General features: G+C 39.2%; 1 protein-coding gene across 4 annotated transcripts in view; it reads right to left on the minus strand.

Annotated features, from left to right (window-relative positions):
- EXPH5 (exophilin 5) overlaps positions 1 to 19800 on the minus strand; it is an 86300-nt gene extending 66500 nt beyond the window's left edge. For all 4 annotated transcript variants that reach the window (XM_077964253.1, XM_015115621.3, XM_015115622.3 and 1 more), the window contains exon 1: positions 19421 to 19800. In XM_077964253.1, the coding sequence (XP_077820379.1) occupies positions 19421 to 19608 (188 nt within the window). In that variant the 5' untranslated portion in view covers positions 19609 to 19800. The remainder of the gene's footprint in view (positions 1 to 19420) is intronic.
- Between the last annotated feature and the right edge of the window lie 982 nt (positions 19801 to 20782).

The following is a 20782-nucleotide window of genomic DNA, read 5'->3' on the forward strand; positions in this document are numbered from 1 at the left end:
GCTAAGGATGGCCATACGACATGGTTCTGGTCAAGGAAATATAAGGTAGAAATTCACTCGAAGGCATCAGAGAAGGCCTTTGCTTCCATGATAAAAAGGACTCTTTTCTTGGATATATACCCAAAAGAAGCAGTTGTTTCCACTCTTTCCTTTTCCTTTCTGCCTTGAATATGAATGTGATGCCTGGAGCAGTTGCAGCCATTCTGCGTTACAAAGACGCCATCCTGACATCCTTAAACCACTAGACCAGCTAGCAGCTGCCTACTTCCAGATGTACTGTTATGTCAGAAAAATGTACCCCCAATTTGTTAAAGTCATGGTTAGATTTTCTATTATTTGTGAGCAGAAGCATTCTGGATACAGATCTTGATATATAAATGGGCAGTGATGTGAAGAGACAATTCACAAATCAAGAAATGTGAATAGTAAACATATGAAAACAGTTTAAGTTCATTATAGTCACAGCATTAGAAATTAGATGAAGCATAATTTTTTTTCCACAAAATTGGCAAAGATTTTTAAAAAGTAATACCACCATCCAGGGATAGAAAGGATACGTTAAAACAAAGGCCTTCGTGCACTGCCAGTGAAGGTGCAATTTGGTAGAACACTTTGGAAAGCAGTTTGGTAACATGTAATGAGAACTTAGAAAACATCTATGCTACTTTTTGGAATTTTCCCTTGAGATGATTTAAATTGAATTAAGAATGTAAGCATAAAGGCTTGCCAGTGTTACTTAATGTAGCAATAAGAAACAAATAGAATAAGAAAACACTAAAGTGACTAAAACATTGGAATGTTAACTAAATTATAGAATATATTCAGTAGAATAGCATACAACCACAAAAGTTATGTTGACTCGGAGTCTTTAATATGAAGGGGTTATTTTTATGTTATGATGTTCATAAATAACAAAAATACATAAGACCACAACTGTGTTAAAAATGATGTAGGGGAAGGCTGGGCGCAGTAGCTCACACCTGTAATCCCAGCACTTTGGGAGGCCGAGGCGGACAGATCACTTTAGGTCAGGAGTTCAAGAACAGCCTGACCAACATGGCAAAACCCCATTTCTACTAAAAATACAAAAATTAGCCAGGTGTGGTGGCACATGCCTGTAGTTCCAGCTACTCGGGAAGCTGAGACAGGAGAATTGTTTGAACATGGGAGGCAGAGGTTGCAGTGAGCCGAGATCATGCCACTGCACTCCAGTCTGGGTGACAGAGTGAGACTCCATATCAATCAATCAATCAATCAATAAAATAAAATAAAATAAAATGATGTGGGGATAACAGTTTGACAGTTCCTCAAAAAGTTAAACATAGAATTACCATATGTTCCAGTAATTCCATTCCTAGCTATATACTCTGAAGAACTGAGAACAGGTACTCAAACAAATACTTCTAAGACAATTGTTCATAGCAGCATTATTCACCACAACCAAAATATGGAAACAACTCAAATGTCTATCAATGGATGAACAGATAAATAAATTGTGGCATATGCATACAATAGACTATTATTCAATCAAGAAAAGGAATAAAGTATTGATATATGTTATAAGGTAGATGAACCTCAAAAACATTAACGCTAAGTAAAAGAAGACAGATAAAAATTATATAATTCCATTCACATGAAATATCCAGGATAGGTAAATCCATGGTTGCTAGCAGTTGAGGGGAGGTGGGAATGAAGAGTAATTGTTTAATGGGTTCTATTTTGGGGTGATGAAAATGTTTTGGTACTAGGTAGAGGGGGTGATTGTACAACATCGTTAATGCACAAAATGCCAAAGAATTGTTAGCTTTAAAGTGGATAGTTTTATGTTATATTAATTTAACTTCAATAAAATTTTATTTTTCATTCTTTTTTGAATTTATTTCTAATTTTTATGGATATATAGTAGTTGTACATATTTATGGGATACATGTGATATTTAATATAAGAATACAATGTGTAATGATCAAATATGAGTAAGATATCCATCGCCTGAAGCATTCATCATTTCTTTGTGTTAGAAACATTCCAGATCTTTACTTCTAGTTATTTTGAAATGTACAAGAAATTATTAACTCTAGTTAACACTAGATATTATTCTTTCTATTTAACTGTATTTTTGTGCCAAGTTTTTTGTATTTAACTGTATTTTGTAGCCAAGTCCTCTTCATCCTCCCTTCTCCACTACCTTTCCCAGCTTCTTGTAATCATCCTTCTATTCAATACCTCCATATGACTAATTCTTTTAGCTCTCGCATATAGGTAAGAATATGTGATATTTGTATTTCTGTACTAGGTTTATTTCACTTAATATAATATCTTCCAGTTCCATCTATGTTGTTGCAAATTATAGAATTTAACTCCTTTTCTATGGCTGAATAATATTCCATTATGTATATATACACTGCATTTTCCTCATCCATTCATCCATTCATGAACACGTAGGTTGATCTGCATCTTGGCTATTGTGAATAGTGCTGCAATAAACATGGAAGTGTAGAGATCTCTTTGATACGCTGATTTCTTTTCTTTTGAATATATACCTAGCAATGGGATTGCTGATTATATGGTAGTTCTATTCGTAGTTTTTTGAGGAACCTCCAAACTGTTATCCATAGTGGTTGTACTAATTTACATTCTCATCACCATCTTGTTATTTTCTGTCTTTTTGATAATAGCCATTTTAACGGGTGAAATGATATTTCATTGCAGTTTTGATTTGCATTTCACTGATGATTAGTGATGTTTTGCATTTTTTCATATACCTATTGGCCACTTGTATGTATTTTTTTGAGAAGTGTCTATTCAGATCTTTCGTCCATTTTAAAATTTGATTTTTTTTTTTTTTTTGCTATTGAGTTGCTTGAGTTCCTTGCATATTCTGGTTATTAATCCCTATTGGATGAATAGTTTGCAAATATTTTCTCCTATTCTGTAGGTTGTCTCTTCATGATGTTGATTGTTTCTTTGCTGTGGAGAAGCTTTTTAGTTTGATATAATCACATTTGTCAATTTTTGCTTTGGTTGCCTGTCCTTTTGACGTGTTACTCAATATTTGCCCAGACCAATGTCCTGGAGCATCTCTCCTATGTTTTCTTCTAGTAGTTTCATAGTTTGAAGTCTTAGATTTAAGTCTTTAATCCACTTTGATTTGATTTTTGTATATAGTGAGAAATAGGGGTCTACTTTCATTCTTCCGCATATGGATATTCAGTTTTCCTTCCCAGCACCATTCATTGAAGAGGGGTCCTTTCCCCATTGTATATTCTCAGCACCTTTGTTGAAAATGAGTTGGCTGTAAATGTGCATTTCTTTCTTTCTCTCTCTCTCTCTCTCTCTTTCTCTTTTTTGAGACGGAATCTGGCTCTGTCGCCCAGGCTGGAGTGCAGTGACCGGATCTCAGCTCACTGCAAGCTCCGCCTCCCGGGTTCACGCCATTCTCCTGCCTCAGCCTCCCAGTAGCTGGGACTACAGGCGCCCGCCACCACGCCCGGCTAGTATTTTGTATTTTTCGTAGAGACGGAGTTTCACCCTTGATCTCCTGACCTCGTGATCCGCCCGTCTCGGCCTCCCAAAGTGTTGGGATTACAGGCGTGAGCCACCGCGCCTGGCCAATGTGGATTTATTTCTGAGTTTTCTATTCTGTTCCATTGGTCTACGTGTCTGTTTTCATGCCAGTATCATGTTATTTTAGTTACCGCTCCTTTGTAGTATATTTTGAAGTCAGCTTCGCTCTTTTTGCTCAGGATTGATTTGTCTATTCTGGGTCTTTTGTGGTTCCATCTACATTTTAGGGTTGTTTTTCTATTTCTGTGAAGAATTTCATTGATATTTTAATAGGGATTGCATTGATTCTATAGCTCACTTTGGGTAGTATGGATATTTAAACAATATTAATTCTTCCAATCCATGAGCATAGGTAGCCTTTCCATTTGTTTATGTCCTCTTCACTTTCTAGCATCAGCGTTTTATGGTTTTTATTGTAGAGATCTTTCAGTTCTTTGGTTAAGTAAAAATTCCTTTATTTCTAGTTATTGTAAATGAGATTCTTTTAAGATTGTTTAATGTTGGCATATAGAAATGATTTTTGTACGGTGATTTTGTGTCCTGTAACTTGACTGAATTCATTTATCAGTTCTAACAGTTTTGCAGAGTCTTTAGGTTTTTTGTGTTAAATATAAGATTGTCTTGTCTGAAAACAAGAACAATGATTTCTTTCTTTCCAATTTGGATGCCCTTTCTTTCTTTCTCTTGCCTACTTGCTCTAGCTCGGACTTCCAGTATTCTGTTGAACTAAAAGTAGTGAAAGGGGTATCCTTGTCTTGTTCCAGATCTTAGAGGAAAGGCTTTCAGTTTTCTCCCACTCAGTATGATGCTAGCTGTGGGTCTGTCCTATATTGCTTTGATTGTTTTGAGGTATGCTCCTTCTACATGCAGTTTGTTGAGGGTTCTTTTTTTTTTTTTTGTAATGAAAGGATGTTGAATTTTAATGAATGCTTTTTTGACATCTATTTAAATGATCATATGGTTGATGCCCTTGATTCTACTAATGTGATACATCATGTTTATTAACTTGCATATGTTGAACTATCTTTGCATCCCAGGGAAGTATCCCACCTGATCATAATGAATGAGCAGTCTAACGTGTTGTTGAATTCAGTTTGCTAGTATTTTGTTATTTTTGCATTGATATTTATTAGTTATTGGCTTATAGTTTTCTTTCTTCACTGTGTCTTTGTCTGGTTTTGGTATGAGGGTAATGTTGGCCTTATACAATTAGTTTGGAAGTAAAAAAAAAAAAAGTGAATGTGGGGAGTTCTGCTTCCAGGTACGATAGAGTAAGTGCTTTCACCCTGTCTCTCCTAGCAGATGTAGCCATAGAACCTGGTCACAAGGCACAGAACAGATATCTGATAAGTAAATAGTAGTAGGCAAATTGTGACAGAATGCAAAATACCACTGAACCTGCTGTGAATTTACTTTTTTCCCTCTCCTCCACTATACCCTAGTTTGGACTCAGGGTAGTGCAAAACCAGAAGGAGAGCATTGGTGTGAATGGAGAGAGTTCTAGGAAAAGCCCTCTAGTTCAGGCTTGAGGAGGAGGAAAAGGATTTTCTGGCAGCAACAGCAGTGGTAGCTGGGGCCCATACACACTAAAACTCTCAGGGAAGGGAATCTTCCCTTCAAATTAGAATAGCTGTGGTCCCAAGGGGATGTGGCAAAGGTTTTTTGCTTTTTTTTTCTCTTTCTGCCCTTCCAGTAGAGGACAGATGACTGAAAGGGGGAGCTCCAGGGAACCAGAAAGTACTGGGAAAATTGCGCAGATAGAGGAACACATGAAAGCAATGCCACACAGTGCTAAAAGAAAAGAGCCATCAACCCTAGATTCTATATTCGATGAAAATATTATTCAGGAATGAAGATGAAAGAAAGATATTGTCAGATAAAGGAAAATAGAAACTTTATTGCCAGCAGACTTGGTATAAAATAATTGCTAAAGGAAGTTCTTCAGATGGAGGGGAAATTATACCAGAAGGAAACTTGGATCATCTGGAATGGAAAAAGAGCAATAGAAATGGTAAAACTGAGTAAATAAAATAGACTGCTCTCTTCTTGAGTTCTTTAAAATATGTCTGATGATTAAAAGCAAAAATTGTAACATTATTTGATGGGATTTTTCAATGTATGTAGTTCTAACACATAAAACAACTACAATATAAAGCAGAGAGGGAAAGTGGCTTATGTGGTGGTAAGTCTTCTACATTTCACTTAAAGGGTAAAATAGTGATTCTAAGTAGCCTATGAAGAGATATGTACGTATCCCTAGCATAACCACAAAAAAGAGAGAAGTTTAGATAATAAAAATTACAATACGTATATTAAAATAGAATATTGAAAATGTTGCAAATAACCAAAAAGAAGGCAGAAAAGGGAGAGAGAGTATAATGGAAAAAGAGGAAACAAACAGAAAACAAATAAAATGGTGGATTTAACCCCAAACATATCAATAATTACATTAAATAAAAGTGATTCAAATAAACACATGAAACAGGTGGAAATTATCAGAATAATTTTTTTTTTTTTTTAAATGGAGTCTGGCTCTGTTGACCAGGCTGGAGTATGGTGGCATGATCTTGGCTCACTGCAACCTCTGCCTCCTGGGTTGAAGCAATTCTCTTGCCTCAGCCTCCCGATAGCTGGGGATACAGGCACCTGATACCATGCCTGGCTAATTTTTGTATTTTTTGGTGGAGACGGGGTTTCACCATGTTCCCCAGGCTGGTCTTAAACTCCTGACCTCAAGTGATCAGCCTGCCTCAGCCTCCCAGAGTGCTGGAAATAGAGGCATGATCCACTGGGCCCCACTCAGAATGAATTTTTAAAATGACCCAACTAAATGCAGCCTACCATAAGTTAAATTCAAATAAGTAATATAGGTATATATAGTAATATAGGTATGTTAAAAGTAAAAATGATGAGAAAAAGTGTTTCATGCAAATGCTAATCAAAAGAAAGATGGAATAGTTATACTAATACCAGACAAAGTAGACCTCAAAGCAAAGCATATTACAAGGTATAAAGAGGAACATTACATAATGATGAGTGTCAATTCACCAAGAAGACATATCAATCCTAAATATAAATGCACTTAACAACAAAGCTTCAAAATACAAGAAGCAGGCAGGGCATGGTGGCTCATGCCTATAATTCCAGCTCTTTGGGAAGCCAAGGCCACCTGAGGTCAGGAGTTCAAGACCATCGTGGCCAACATGGTGAAATCCCATCTCTACCAAAAATATAAAAATTAGATGGGCGTGGTGGCATACACCTGTAATCCCAGCTACCCAGGAGGCTGAGGCATGAGAATTGCTTGAACCCAGGAGGTGGAGGTTGCAGTGAGCTGAGATCTCACCACAACACTCCTGCCTGGATGACAGAGTGAGACTGTCTCAAAAAATTATATATATATAACATATCTGTATATATATAATATATACATATAATATACACACATATGTATATATTATTATATAGATGTACATAGATATATACGTGTATATATGTATATAATATATACATATATGTGTGTATATACATGTATACATGTTAAGTGAAATAAACCAAGAACACAAAGTTAAACACCACACATTCTCACTCATAAGTGGAGGCTAAAGAGTTGACGTCATAGAAGTAAAAAGTAGAACAGAAGATATTAGAGGCTGGGAATGGGGAAAGGAAGGAGAGGGAGAGATTTGTTGAAGGATATAAAATTCCAGCTAGACAGGAGGAATAAGTTTTACTGTTCTATAGCACTGTAGGATTACTATAGGTATTTAAAAACATTAATATGGCTGGGCATGGTAGCTCATGCCTGTCATCCCAGCACTTTGGGAGGCTGAGGCAGGTAGATCACTTGAGCTCAGGAGTTTGAGAGCCTAGGCAATATGGCGAAACCTTGTCTTTACAAAAAATAGAACAATTAGCCAGGCGTGGTGGTGAGTGCCTGTAGTCCCAGCTACTAGGGAGGCTGAGGTAGAAGGATTGCTTGAGGCCAGGAGGTGGAGGTTGCAGTGAGCCCAGATTGTGCCACTGCACTCCAGCCTGGGCAACAGAGCAAGATTCTATCTTAAAAAAAAAAAAAAAAAAAAATATATATATATATATATATGTATATACGTATATATATACACATACATATATATAGTTTCAAATAGCTAGAAGAGAGGATATTGAATGCCCCCAACACAAGGAAATGATAAATGTTTGAGATTATGAATATGCTAGTTATCCAGATCTAATCACCATCTATTATACATATCAAAAGATCACCATATACTTCATGAATATGTACAATTATTATTTGTTAATTAAAATTAAAATAATGTAAAAACCAAAAAATGCTTATACTAGAAGAGAAGAAAGGTCTTCAATCAATAATCTAAGTTTTCACCGTAAGAAATGAGAAAAAAATAGCAAAATAAACATAAAGCAGGCAATGGTATCAGAGCAGAAAACAATTAAATTGAAACAGAAAAACAATAAAGAAAAATCAAAGTAAGACAAAAAGCAGGTCCTTTGAAAAGATCAATAAATTTGATAAACTTTTATTGTGACTAAAAAAGAAAAATAGGAAAAGGACACAAATTATCAATATCAGGAATGAAAGAGGGGCTATTCCTACATAATATTCAGACATTAAGAGGATAATAAATGAATATTATAAATAACTTTATGCATATAAACCTGACAACTTAGAATAGATCAATTTCTCTAAAAACACACACTGTCAAACTCACTCATGATGAAATAGCTGAAAAAGCTCTATATCTGTCAGAGAAATTGAATTCATAGTTTAAAACCTTTCAAAAAAGAAACTTCCCATTCCAGATGGTTTCATTGTTTCATTTTACCAAACGTTTAAGGAAGAAGCAATGCCAAGGCTATATAATCTCTTCCAGAAAATAGAAAACATTTCCTAAGTCATTTTATAAGGCTAGAATTACTGACACCAAAACCACACAAAATAGTATAAAGGCTGAGCATGGTGGCTTATGGCTGTAATCCCAGCACTTTGGGATTACACTTTGAGAGGCTGAGGCAGGGGAATCGCTTGAACCCAAGAATTCAAGATCAGCCTGGACAACGTGGTGAAACCCTGTCTCCACTAAAAATACAAAATAGTTAGCTGGGCGTGGTGGCACATGCCTGTAGTCCCAGCTACTTAGGGAGGCTGGGGTGGGAGGATTACTCAGGTCTGGAAGGTGGAGGTTGCAGTGGGCTGAGATCACGCCACTGCACTCCAGCCTGGGTGACAGAATGAGACCCTGTTCCAAAGAAAAAAAAAAAAAAGAAAAAGGATAAAAACCCAGAAAACTATATATCAGTATCTCTCATGAACCCAGATTTTTTAAAACCCTCAATATTAGCAAATGTAGTGAAATCATATAAAAACAATAGCACATGATGACCAAGTGGGATTTTCTTGAGAATATAAGTGGATTCGTTTTCTTGGGCTACCATAATAAAGTACGGCACATTGAGCGACTTGCACGACACGTGTCACAGTCCTGGAGGCTAGAGATCAAGGTGCTGGCAGGGCCATGCTCCCTCTGGGGGCACTAAGGGTTTGTTCCAGGCGTCTCTCCTAGCTTCTGAAGTAGTTCCTTGCCTTGTGGCAGCCTAACTCCTGTCTGCACAAAGCATTCTCCCTGCATGCTTGTCTGTCTTTGCGTCCAAATTTTCCACTTTGTATAAGCACATCATTCATATTAGAATAGGGCCCATCCTAATCACCTCATTTTAACTTGATTATCTCTGTAAAGACGCTATTTCTAAGTAAGATCACATTCTGAGGTATTGGCAATTAAGACTCTAACATAGTTTTTTTTCCTTTTTTTTTTTTTAATTTTTATTTTTTGGAGGACAGTTCAACCCACAACAGTAAGGCTGGTTTGATATTCTAAAATCAATTACTGTTAATAAGTATATCGTCGGGCGCAGTGGCTCACACCTGTGATCCCAGCACTTTGGGAGGCTGAGGCGGGCAGATCACGAGGTCAGGAGATGGAAACCATCCTGGCTAACACGGTGAAACCCCGTCTCTACTAAAAATACAAAAAATTAGCCGGGTGTGGTGGTGGGCGCCTATAGTCCCAACTACTTGGGAGGCTGAGGCAGGAGAATGGCGTGAACCTAAGTGCAATGAGCCGAGATTGTGCCACTGCACTCCAGCCTGGGTGACAGAGTGAGACTCCGTCTCAAAAAAATAATAATAAAATAAATAAGTATATCAATAGTCTATAGAAGAAAAAGCCACATGGTCATATAAGTTGATGCAGAAAAAGCATTTAATAAAATTAAAGATACGTTCATGATAAAAACTCTCAGCAAGCAAGAAACAGAACCAGATAAAAGTCATCTACAGGCTGGGCATGGTGGCTTATGCCTGTAATCCCAACACTTTGGGAGGCCGAGGCGGGTGGATCACTTGAGCCCAGGAGATAGAAACTACTATGGCCAACATAGCAAAACCCCGTCTCTATTAAAAAAAAAAAAAAAAAAAAATTAACAACAACAACAAAATAAAATAGTCATCTACAAAAAAAATCATAGCTAACATCATAATTCATAGTGAAAGGCAGTGCTCAGCAACAAAGCAAGGAAGTACAATCTCAATACTCCTGTTCAACATCATGCTTGAAGTCCCAGTCAATATTAGGCAAGAAAAAGAAATAAAAGGCATACGTATTGGAAAGGAAGAAATAAAACCATCTCCATTTACAGGTAACATGATTGGCCATGTAGAGAATCACCAAAAAAAACTCCCCCCCAAAAAAGAACATCCTAGAGCCAATAAGTAAGCTTAGCTAAGTGGTAGGGTACAAGATCAATACCAAACATCAATTGTGTTTCTCTATACTAGCAATGAACAATTTTAAATTTAAATGTAAAAATTTATATGGAAAAGCAAAGGAACGATATAGACAAAATAGTTTTAAAAACAAAGAATAAATTGAATGGCTTCTTTAACTCAGTAAAACACCTTTGAGAGTCACACGGTTGTTGTATGTGTAAATAATTCATTCTGACTGGGCATAGTGGCTCACGCCTGTAATCCCAGCACTTTGGGAGACCAAGATGGGCACGATCACCTGAGGTCAGGAGTTTGACACCAGCCTGGCCAACATGGCGAAACCTTGTCTCTACTAAAAATAAAAATAAAAAAATTAGCTAGGTGTGGTAGCACACGCCTGTAATCCCAACTACTCAGGAGGTTGAGGCATGAGAATAGTTTGAACCCAGGAGGTAGAGGTTGCATTGAGCCGAGATTGTGCCACTGCACTCCAGCTTGGGTGAAAAAGAGAGACCCTGTCTCAAAAGAACAAAAACAAAAACAAAACAAAACAAACAAAAAAAAAATGGAGGAAGCATACTGCTTGATGTTAAGACCTACTATAAACCCACAGTAATCAAGATACCATAGTATTTGTGAAGGAAAAGACATAGAGATCAATGGAAAAGAGCAGATCCAGAAATGGACTCCAAAAATATAGCAAATTTTTTACAAAGGTGCAAAGGCAATTTAATGAAGGACAGTCTTTCAACAATGGTGTTGGGATAATTGGGCATTAATATGCAAAAATAAGCCTCAATCTAAGCCTCACACTCTACATAAATCTTATTTCAAAATGCGTCAGTGTAAGACATAAGACTATAAAACTTCAAAAAGAAATCATAGGAGAAAATGTCTGTAATCTGGGCTGAGGCAGAGTATTCTTAGAATGCTACGAAAAGCATGATTCATAAAAGAAAAAAGTTTGATACGTTGGATTTCATCAAACTGGGTAACTTGTACTCTGCAAAGACACAGGAAGAAAGTTCAGACAAGCTACAGATGGGAAGAAAATGTTTACAAACTTGGTGTTCAACAGGAGACCTGTGTCTAGAATATACAAAGAATTCTCAAAATTCATCAATCAGAAAACAAATAACCCAATTAAAAACTCTTCAAAAGACTTTAACAGATACTTCACCAAAGAGAATATATGGAAGGCAAGTAAGCACCTAAAAAGATGTTTACCATCATTAGTCACTAGGGAAATGCAAATTGAAACATGAGGAGATCCATGAGGAGATACCTATTAGAATGGTTAAAATAAAAAAAAAAATTGAAAATACCAAATGCTGGCAAGACTGAAGAACTACTGTGCTCTTGTCTGAAAGTATGTGTCCCCCCAAAATTCACATGTTGAACCCTACCCCTCAAGGTGATGGTAGTAAGGGATGGGGCCTTTGGGAGGTGATTAGGTTGAAAGGGCTCCTCTCTCATGACTGGATCAGTGCCCTTTTACACGAGGCCTGAGAAAAAGCCTTTTTGCCCCTTCTACCATGTGAGGACACAGAGAAGGCACCCTCTATGAGGAGGGGGACTTCACCAAACACAGAATCTACCAGTGCCTTGATCTTGGATTTCCCAGGGTCTAGAACTATGAGCAATAGATTTCTGCTGTTTATAAATTACCTTGTCTAAGGTATTTTGTTGTAGTAGCCTGAATGACAAAGACAGAGATTGGAACTCATATACTGTTGGTAGGAATGCAGAATGGTACAGCTGTGGAGAAAACAGTTTGGCAGTTTCTTGCAAATTCAAGAATATGATCCAGCAGTTCCACTACTAATAAAAATCATGTTTACACAAAAGCCTGCACATGGATGTTGATAGCAGCATTATTCATTATCATTAAAATGTGTAAACAATACAAGTGTTCTTCGGTGGGTGAAAGGATAAACGAACTGTAGTAATCTATGTAATGAAATACTAAATACTACTCAGCAATATAAAGGAATGAATTATTTATTTATTTGTTCATTTATTTATTTTGAGATGAAGTCTTGCTCTGTCACCCAGACTGGAGTGCAGTGGCACAATCTTGGTTCACTGCAACCTCCGCCTCCTGGGCTGAAGTGATTCTCTTGCCTCAGCTTCCCGAGTAGCTGGGACCACAGATGTGCGCCACCATGCCTGGCTAATTTTTGTATTTTTAGTAGAGACAGAGTTTTGCCATGTTGGCCAGGCTAGTCTCGACCTGGCCAGCATGGCGAAACCTCCTACCTCGGCCTCCCGAAGTGCTGGGATTACAGGCGTGAGCGAACTTGCCTGACGAGAATGAATCATTTATACATACAACAACCTGTGTGACCCTCATTTTACTGAGTTAAAGAAGTGTGCTTCCATTTATATAACGTTCTTTAAAAAATAAAACTGTAGTGATGAAGAACAAAATAGTGGTTGCCAGGATAAGTTACTCCCTCCCCCACCCCTTTCCTCCCTCAATTGCTGTTAAATGCATCGTCTCAAAGTTAAAACCAAGGCAAGCTTGATCAATATAAAAAAACACAAGTCTATGTTGGGGTGCAGGGAATTTGGTCACTGTCATCTCCCATTTCCTCTTTCATCTAGAAAGCCTAACACACCATGGAATGAGGAAGCTGGCTCCTGTGATCTGTTAATATTTGAAGTATGGCCTTTTAATAGGGCCATTGGCAATGTCAATAAAGAAACATCCTGAGAAGGAGAGGGCGATGAGCCTATAGCTCTCAAATCTCACAGCCTGGGGAATAACTCACTACAGAAAAACCGACCTGAATGAAGGTGAAGGAGAGAATCCACCCACGTTTATGACAGATCATGCCCTAGCTAGCCCTCCTTAGTTCTTAGCCACCTTCTTCTCAGTTTTAAGACACTGCTATGCTAACCGGGAAGGAAAGCATTTTCTTACTGAACCTAACCTGACCTCCTTTTGACCTTCATGTGGTTCTTAGGTTTAAGACCATCTGTGCTAATGAGGAATGAAAGTATTTTCTGACTAACCTTCACCTGACCTTCTTTCGCCCTTCACCTGGTTTCCTCAGATCTTTCTTTCCCTTAGTTTGTATTTCCTATAGCAGTAAGTTAAGTTCCATCTGACTAGGTATTGAGTACCTAAGTGTGTGAGGCTCTCCATCCCTGAAATAATCCTTGACCACAAGGAATCAAGGTTGATGTACAACTTACCATATACCAACTTACCTGTTCACACATTAACATTGTAAAGAAAAGGACAAGGGCAGAAAAACATTTAGACATTTTAAAAAAGAAATTTACCAGTAAAAGTTATTTATTTTTTAAAAGACATTTTAAAAAACTATTTTACCTTCATAAAAAAACATGTATGAAAGTAAAAAATAGTCAAACATTCCATATTTATTATCCAAAGAAACAGTTCTATTTATTTATTTATTTTGAGACAGAGTTTTGCTCGTTACCCAAGCTGGAGTACAACGGCGCAGTCTTGGCTCACCGCAACCTCCACCTCCCGAGTTCAAGCGATTCTTCTCTCTCAGCCTCCGAGGTAGCTGGGCTTACAGGTGCCAGCCACCACGCCAGGCTAATTTGTGTATTTTTAGTAAAGATGGGGTTTCACCGTGTTGGCTAGGCTGGTCTTGAACTCCTGACCTCAGTCGATCCACCCACCTCGGCCTCCCAAAGTGCTGGGATTACAGGCCACAGTGCCTGGCCTATTTTAAATAACATATGATAACTCAAAAATAAAACAGTAGTAAAAGGGTGAAAGTCCCTTTAAATGTCATTCCCCAAAGATAATCATTTTAACAGTATAAAGTCCGTCCTTACAGAACGCATATATGCATTTTTTAACATAAACGGTTGCCAGCAATTTTTCTATATAAGCAGATGGTACTAGTTATCCTCCCATATCCATTATGCCATTTTCCTTAGTAATAACATCTCCAACTTTTAGCTGGGCATTTGACTACATAGAATTGTGTGTTTTTTATTTTTATGGTGAGTGGAGATAAAATAGCAAGAGTTTTAAAGTGGATAGACGCCAGTCTTGGTTCTGTTATGAGCTAGATGTGCCAGGTGAGGAAAGCTGCTTCAACTTTTTGGTACTGTAGGAGGCAGCACGGCACAGTGATTATGTACAGATGGAGTTCCCAGATCGGACACTCCCTTTATCCTCTCTAAGCTTCCTCTGTCGAATGGAGATAAAGATATCCCTGAACTCATCAGTTGTTGTAAGAATTAAATGAGATAGTGCACACAAAGAGCTTGCATGGGTCAGTACTCAACAAATGTTAGCTATTATTACAGTTGTTTTATTAGCTTTTGAAAAAGAAGATAATAGTATTTGCTTTATCAGGTTGAGGATGAGGATAAAAAAACAAATATGAAAGACTGTATAAGCTAAAGGAGTGATAATATCACTGAGCTTAAAAAAAAACCCTGCTCCTTGGCATTGGGATATGGAACGATATTATTATAGTAGTTCTGTGTGTGTTGCCTATGGGGACAAATCCACGGGAGTAACTAGACAGGAGAATGTATCTGAGAGAAAGTTCTCCTTCAGTTTAAAGCAATTAACTAAATTGGATGCCACTGGAAAGTGCAGACAGCTCAGAGATCCGCAGTGTGTTAATCTGATACCTTGTTATGTATCAGAACTTGCTCAAGCCTCTTGAGCACACTTGTGACTTCCAGGCATTGTTCTTGTTGTCCCTTTTCCAGGCCACATAGGACTGCTTAAGGATGAGCTACAGTTATATGAACACTTCATCTGACACATTCTATCACCAATGGAAACCTTTCGTAGACTGATGTCATTTGGGGCAGAATCTGTGTTTTATTTTCCACTGTATTCTCAGGGCCAACCCAGTGTCCAGCACACAGTAAAAGCCCAATCAGTAGACATCCAATGTCTCTAGAAACTCTGCCCCTTAGCCAGAGGCAGATTTCACAGGCTGGGAGAGGAGGGGGCAGGCAGAATGTGTAGGGGAGGCAGGAGGCTTGTGTATCTGGCTTTTAATGTCTGCCTGATGTGGCAGCTGCCACCAGCTATAGAACACTTCATGACTTTGACATATACAGTCCCGTTCAGAACTGTGCCACAGCTCAAGGATATTACTGTAAATCAATCAGAAATAACTAAATTCTGGAAAACCCTCCCGGGCTGCAATCTTGCCACAGAGCAAAAAATGATCTAAATCTAAACATGCCATTTAAAAACTTGATGACACCAGGCACTGTAACATCTGGTTCTGATGCCAGATACATTTAGGTTCAAATTCTGTCTCTGACATTTATGAGCTGTGTGACCTTAGGCAAGTTCCTTAACGTTGCTAAATTTCAGTTTTTCTTCTTTAAAAAGCCATTAATAATACCCCAAGAAATGGTTGTGAGGATTATCCAATCTTGATGGGTAAAGTAGTTTTGAGATAGATCTGGATTTTAAATTCTGGCTTTGCTGCTTAAGTTGGACAAAATACTCAATCTTTTTCAATTGTTTCCTTCTCTGTGAAATGAGAATTAAAGTGTATACCTAATGAGGTTATTGAGAGGATTAATTAAATCTGTATAACATGTTTAGTACAGTGTCTAGTATACAGTAAGGGCCTAATAAATGTTAGTTGTCATTATTACCACAATAATTACTATTATTACATAAAAAGGCAGCACTTAATATATATTGGTGTGGCCATCTCCTCCAGCTTAATCTCCTACTAATGAGAAATATCCAAGAATTGGACCATTGGGTCAAGCATAAGACATATCTTGATAGATATTGCCATAATGCTCACCAAAAGGCTTGTAACCCAACTTACAATGTCACTAACAATGTGAAGAATCTATCAATTTCATTCTAAACTCACAGACTTTTTTTTCTGTTATTTTTAAAGGGGCAGCATGCTATCTCAAGGTTACTTCAATTTTCATTTACTACTGTGAGGGTGGACATTTTCCCATCTGTTATGTTTACTGTTTGGATATCTTCTGGTGTGAATGATTTATTTCTATCTTTTGCCTATTTATCAGTTTGAATCTTGGTGTTTTTCTTAAAAATTTGAATAAACTATATATTAGAACATTAACTATTATATTTAATGCAAATACTTTCCTGGTAAGTTGGAACCATAGAGGTCTGGTACAGATGAGACAGATCAGGAAAAAGTTCTATGTGTTCAGGGATTTCTCTGTGGGTGAGGCTGCTGCCTTCTGCATGATGAACTCAACTACCCTCACATCCATCTCAGAATATCTCTGGCCCTGCATGACACTGTAGTTCTTTGTTTTTTTTTTTTTTAATTATTTTATTTATTTTATTTTTAAAGACAGAGTCTCCACTGTGTCACTGTGGTTGGAGTGGAATGATCATAGCTCACTGCAGCCTTGAACTCTTGGGCTCAAGGGATCCTCCCACCTCAGCCTCCTGAGTAGCTAGGACTACAAGTATGTGCAGCAATGTCAGGCTAAATTTATTTTTAATTTTTGTTGTAGAGACAGGGTCTGGCTGTGTTGGCCAGGCTGGTCTCAAACTCTTGGCCTCAAGCGATCCTTTTGCCTCAGTCTCCCAAAGCACTGAGATTACAGGCATGAGCCACCGGGCCCAGCCCCAACACTGTAGTTCTATATTGCTAACTATAGGGTACCTGTATTTCTTCTTAGTTGTCTTGTAGATACCTCAAGCCTATCATAGATATGAATGAACTCATCAGCCATTCCCCAACCTGCTAACTTTCTAAACTTCCCCATTTGGACCATTATTGTTCTAGTCAAGAGGTCTTGAAGCTCTTTCTCAATATAGTAAAAAGGCTTCCCTGAGTCTCTCAGACAGGCCTGTCGAAGCATTCCTTTTTTGTTGTTGTTCCTATATGCCAAGCCAGAACAGAATGAAATTATACTCTTGAGTTGTAAGTCATGTGTCCTGATTTTTGATTTGGAAAATATGATCACACGTATCAAGAAAATGAGCAGAAGAGGCAGCCAAGTTGACATGTTGTCTCAGGAACTTTCTGAATGCCAATATCTGCTACTGAAATTAATACATGTGAGCCTGAAGTGGGTAAGCAGAACAATCCCATGGAGACCGCAAGCCAGACACGGGTATTTGATAGTGGAAGTGGGGAATTAATCAAAGGAAAAGACAGTACTAGAAATCATTGCCTTGGGTATTTGGTCCACACATCTACTTTCCTTAAATGATTTTTGTATTTTAATGGTGACATTTTTCAAATTGTTTGGGCAATTAAATATTTTTAATAATTAATATAATACAGTATTGATTTTGTCTTAGCATTATGGCTTTTTCTGTTGATGCTTCCATTAGGATATGAGTGCCATGAAATTAGAAAGTGTGTTTTGACTTTCCTTCTAATGCCCAGCCCAATGGCTTTGTGTAGATACATGTGCTTTGAATAGATCTATGTGGAGATCCAGTTGCCTCTAAAGTCAACCGAAGTGGGCGTCATGAGTTGCAATAGAGAAAACACAACAAAGGCAAGCATCAGGTCAAAAATAAAAAGCCAAGATAACATCTTAAATGAAAGCTTCTCTCCTTATTTTCTAATTCTCCCCTCAATTTCCCCCAATACACAATGGATCACTTAAGAAGCCCCATCCTCTTCAGAGACAAGAAACACTTCCAGTAAGACACACTGAGAATAACCGCAGTTTCTTAGTGCCTTTGGAGTATGCATTGAAATTCCGTGCAGTTCAGAAGTTCTTCTTCCGAGAGTTGGGTGTGCCCGTGTGCAGTGCATGTGCACATGAGTAGGTACATGCACGTGGGTGTGTGTGGTGCGGCATACTGTTCTCATGAAGACACACTTTCTACACTGTTCAGGGGAGGGGAATGATAAAGCCACTTTTTCTCAAGGCAGAGATTGATGGTATGAAATCCACATTCACCAACTTCAAATATTCCTTCATCCCCCAAAGAGTCATGTTTAGGGGAGAAGGGTGAAGTTAGGGCATGGGGCTTAGTATATTCTAGTTATTTCTATAAAGACTAACTAGATTTTCCAATTTGAAGAGGGTCCTTGGAGGGTTTCTTTTGTCAGCTGTGGGGGACAGGCAGGTGGGGATATCTAGAAATAATTGGGAACCTGGAACTCACATTAGCAAGCAGTTGATCATAAAACAAAACGACTTGCTAAATTCCAATCAATGGCACACAGTGTGACCTGAGAGTGATGTCCTGAATTCCCTTCCACAGTTATCTAGAGAAAGACTTACATGGGTATATTCCAACATTGGCGAGAGTCCCTTTACACTCCCCAGCAGAAAAACTGGTTAATTTACCTCCCAGGTCATTATCTGTGTCTCTGGATTTCATTCTTTAGTAACCAATCCCTCACCTACAACAGTGCATAGTAAGGTCAAGGATGAAATTTCGCAGAATCTCCCTCCCCACGGCACCACGCACAAGGAGACCCAACCATTCCAGCCAACCCCGTGTGTCCAAGTCCCATTCGCCCACATAAGTCTCTATTTGACAAATTCCTCGAGTTCCTACCCTTGGGGTGGGGACCTTTCGCCTCCGGTGAGGTGCCCGCTCTCCCAGGCTTCGCTGACTGCCCCCGTGGGGTGGGGAGATTCGCCTCTGGTGCCGAGGGAAAACTGTGTTAGGCGAGGGTGGAAGTTCTGTCGGACCCGTGGGAGCACGTGGGTGCGCGCAGGCCGCGGAGTGAGCAGCAGCCAGGATTCCGCTCCAGATCGCGCCCCCGCCGCATTTCATTGCCTGGAACGGCCCACGCCCCGCGGTGGCCCAGCAGACACCCGGCACACCACAGCGTGGCTGCGCGGCCCCCGCAGCGCACGGACCCCCACCCTGCGCGACCCCAGACCCGCAGCCGAGCCCGTCTGGTATGCGATGGATGGAGAGGGTACCAACTAGTCATCCCAAAGTCCTTTAGAGGGCAACTCGGCGCGGTTTTCTCTTCCCAACCCGCAGCCTCCGCAGCCTCCGCAGCAGCCGCCCGAAGCACCCCCGGGCAGGTGCCCCGCGCGAGCTCCGCGCCTTCCCCGCGGATCCCTGGCCCCTGCTGGACCCAGGCCCAGCACAAGAGAAATGAATTTGCTCTGTACCTGATCCTGTCCTTCTCGGCCCTCCGTAGCTCCTCATTTCTTTCCAGCACCTGAAGGATCTTCCTGGCCTCTTCGTCATTTAAGAAACTGAAATCAAACCCCGGAGGAACTTTCGTCATTTTCTTTACTGTGTGTGAGTTACACTTAAGCTCCTTGGCGCCTCCTGTTAGGAAGGCATTTTTCAACATATACAAGACCAGTTTCACTAACTTGATCCCACAGCCAATAATAAGTCCGTCCCTTTGAAAGTCTAAAACCACAAACCTAGGGAACGCCCACACCTAAAGGGCTCATATTGACAACACCTTAATGACATGTTTCTCAACCTGTCCAACCGAGATGCAAAGTGAACGTCTAAAGGGAGTGAGGGAACCAATCCTGTTCCAAGGGGGGCGGGCCCTCCCTCGTCCCCTCCCTCGTCCCCTCCCTCGTCCCCTCCCTCGTCCCCTCCTTCGATCCCTCCCTCGTTCCCTCCCGTCACCCTCCCCGCCCCCTATCTGAGTTGTTAAGCAAACAAGCCTATATAATTCTGCCTCTAAAGTGAGGCAAGGCTAAGTGTTGGCGCCAAAGTGTTTGCTTTTGCTGTTGCTGTTTGCTCGCAGAACTTGAGCTTGACTAGCAAAGGAGTGAAAAAGAAGGAGATTCATGACTAATCCTCTCTTTCAATAATTAAGAGCCCATAGAAAATAGAATTGCAAGTAGGGTTTGTAACTGGCAAAAGGGTTACTTCGTTTGAAAGACCAGGAAGAACTAAACTCAATTACACTACTGACTGTGGATGAACCTGGCTGAAGGGCGGAAATTATGTATCCTTGGAAACGAATTATTTGCCAAGCTTCTCATCCCGTAGACACCCCCCACCTCCACTGTCCCACAAAAGTCATTCTCAGACTTTAGAAACAAACAAACAAACAAAACAGTTTATGGTATTTTAGGAGAAGACAGCCCAGAAGCAAAGGACGGTAGAAAACACCTGTTAGAAGTTTTCTGTAAGATTTTATTACCATCTTAATAAACTCAGAGAAGTAATGCACGTGCCATTTAAAAATACCTAATCCTCTGGTAATCCTATGAAGCCACGGAAATAGCTTTCCTAGAAAGTCAGTTGTTCCACAATACAATGAAGAATAATGGAAATTTATAAAGATATTCACATATATACATTTTTTTAAATTATCAAGGCTTTTACAGAAAACATGTTTTTATCTTGGCTTCACTTCCTACACAAAAATAACTCTGTCAGATTGACTTTTCTGTCCCATAGCCTTAATTTGGTCATTTTGAAGACGGTGATGATTACTAACATATAAAATGTACATCTGCATGTATCATTTCTTTTCATGGCACATAAACCCAATTAAA

Source organism: Macaca mulatta, chromosome 14 (genome assembly GCF_049350105.2).
Source record: "Macaca mulatta isolate MMU2019108-1 chromosome 14, T2T-MMU8v2.0, whole genome shotgun sequence".
NCBI classification, from domain to species: Eukaryota; Metazoa; Chordata; class Mammalia; order Primates; family Cercopithecidae; genus Macaca; species Macaca mulatta.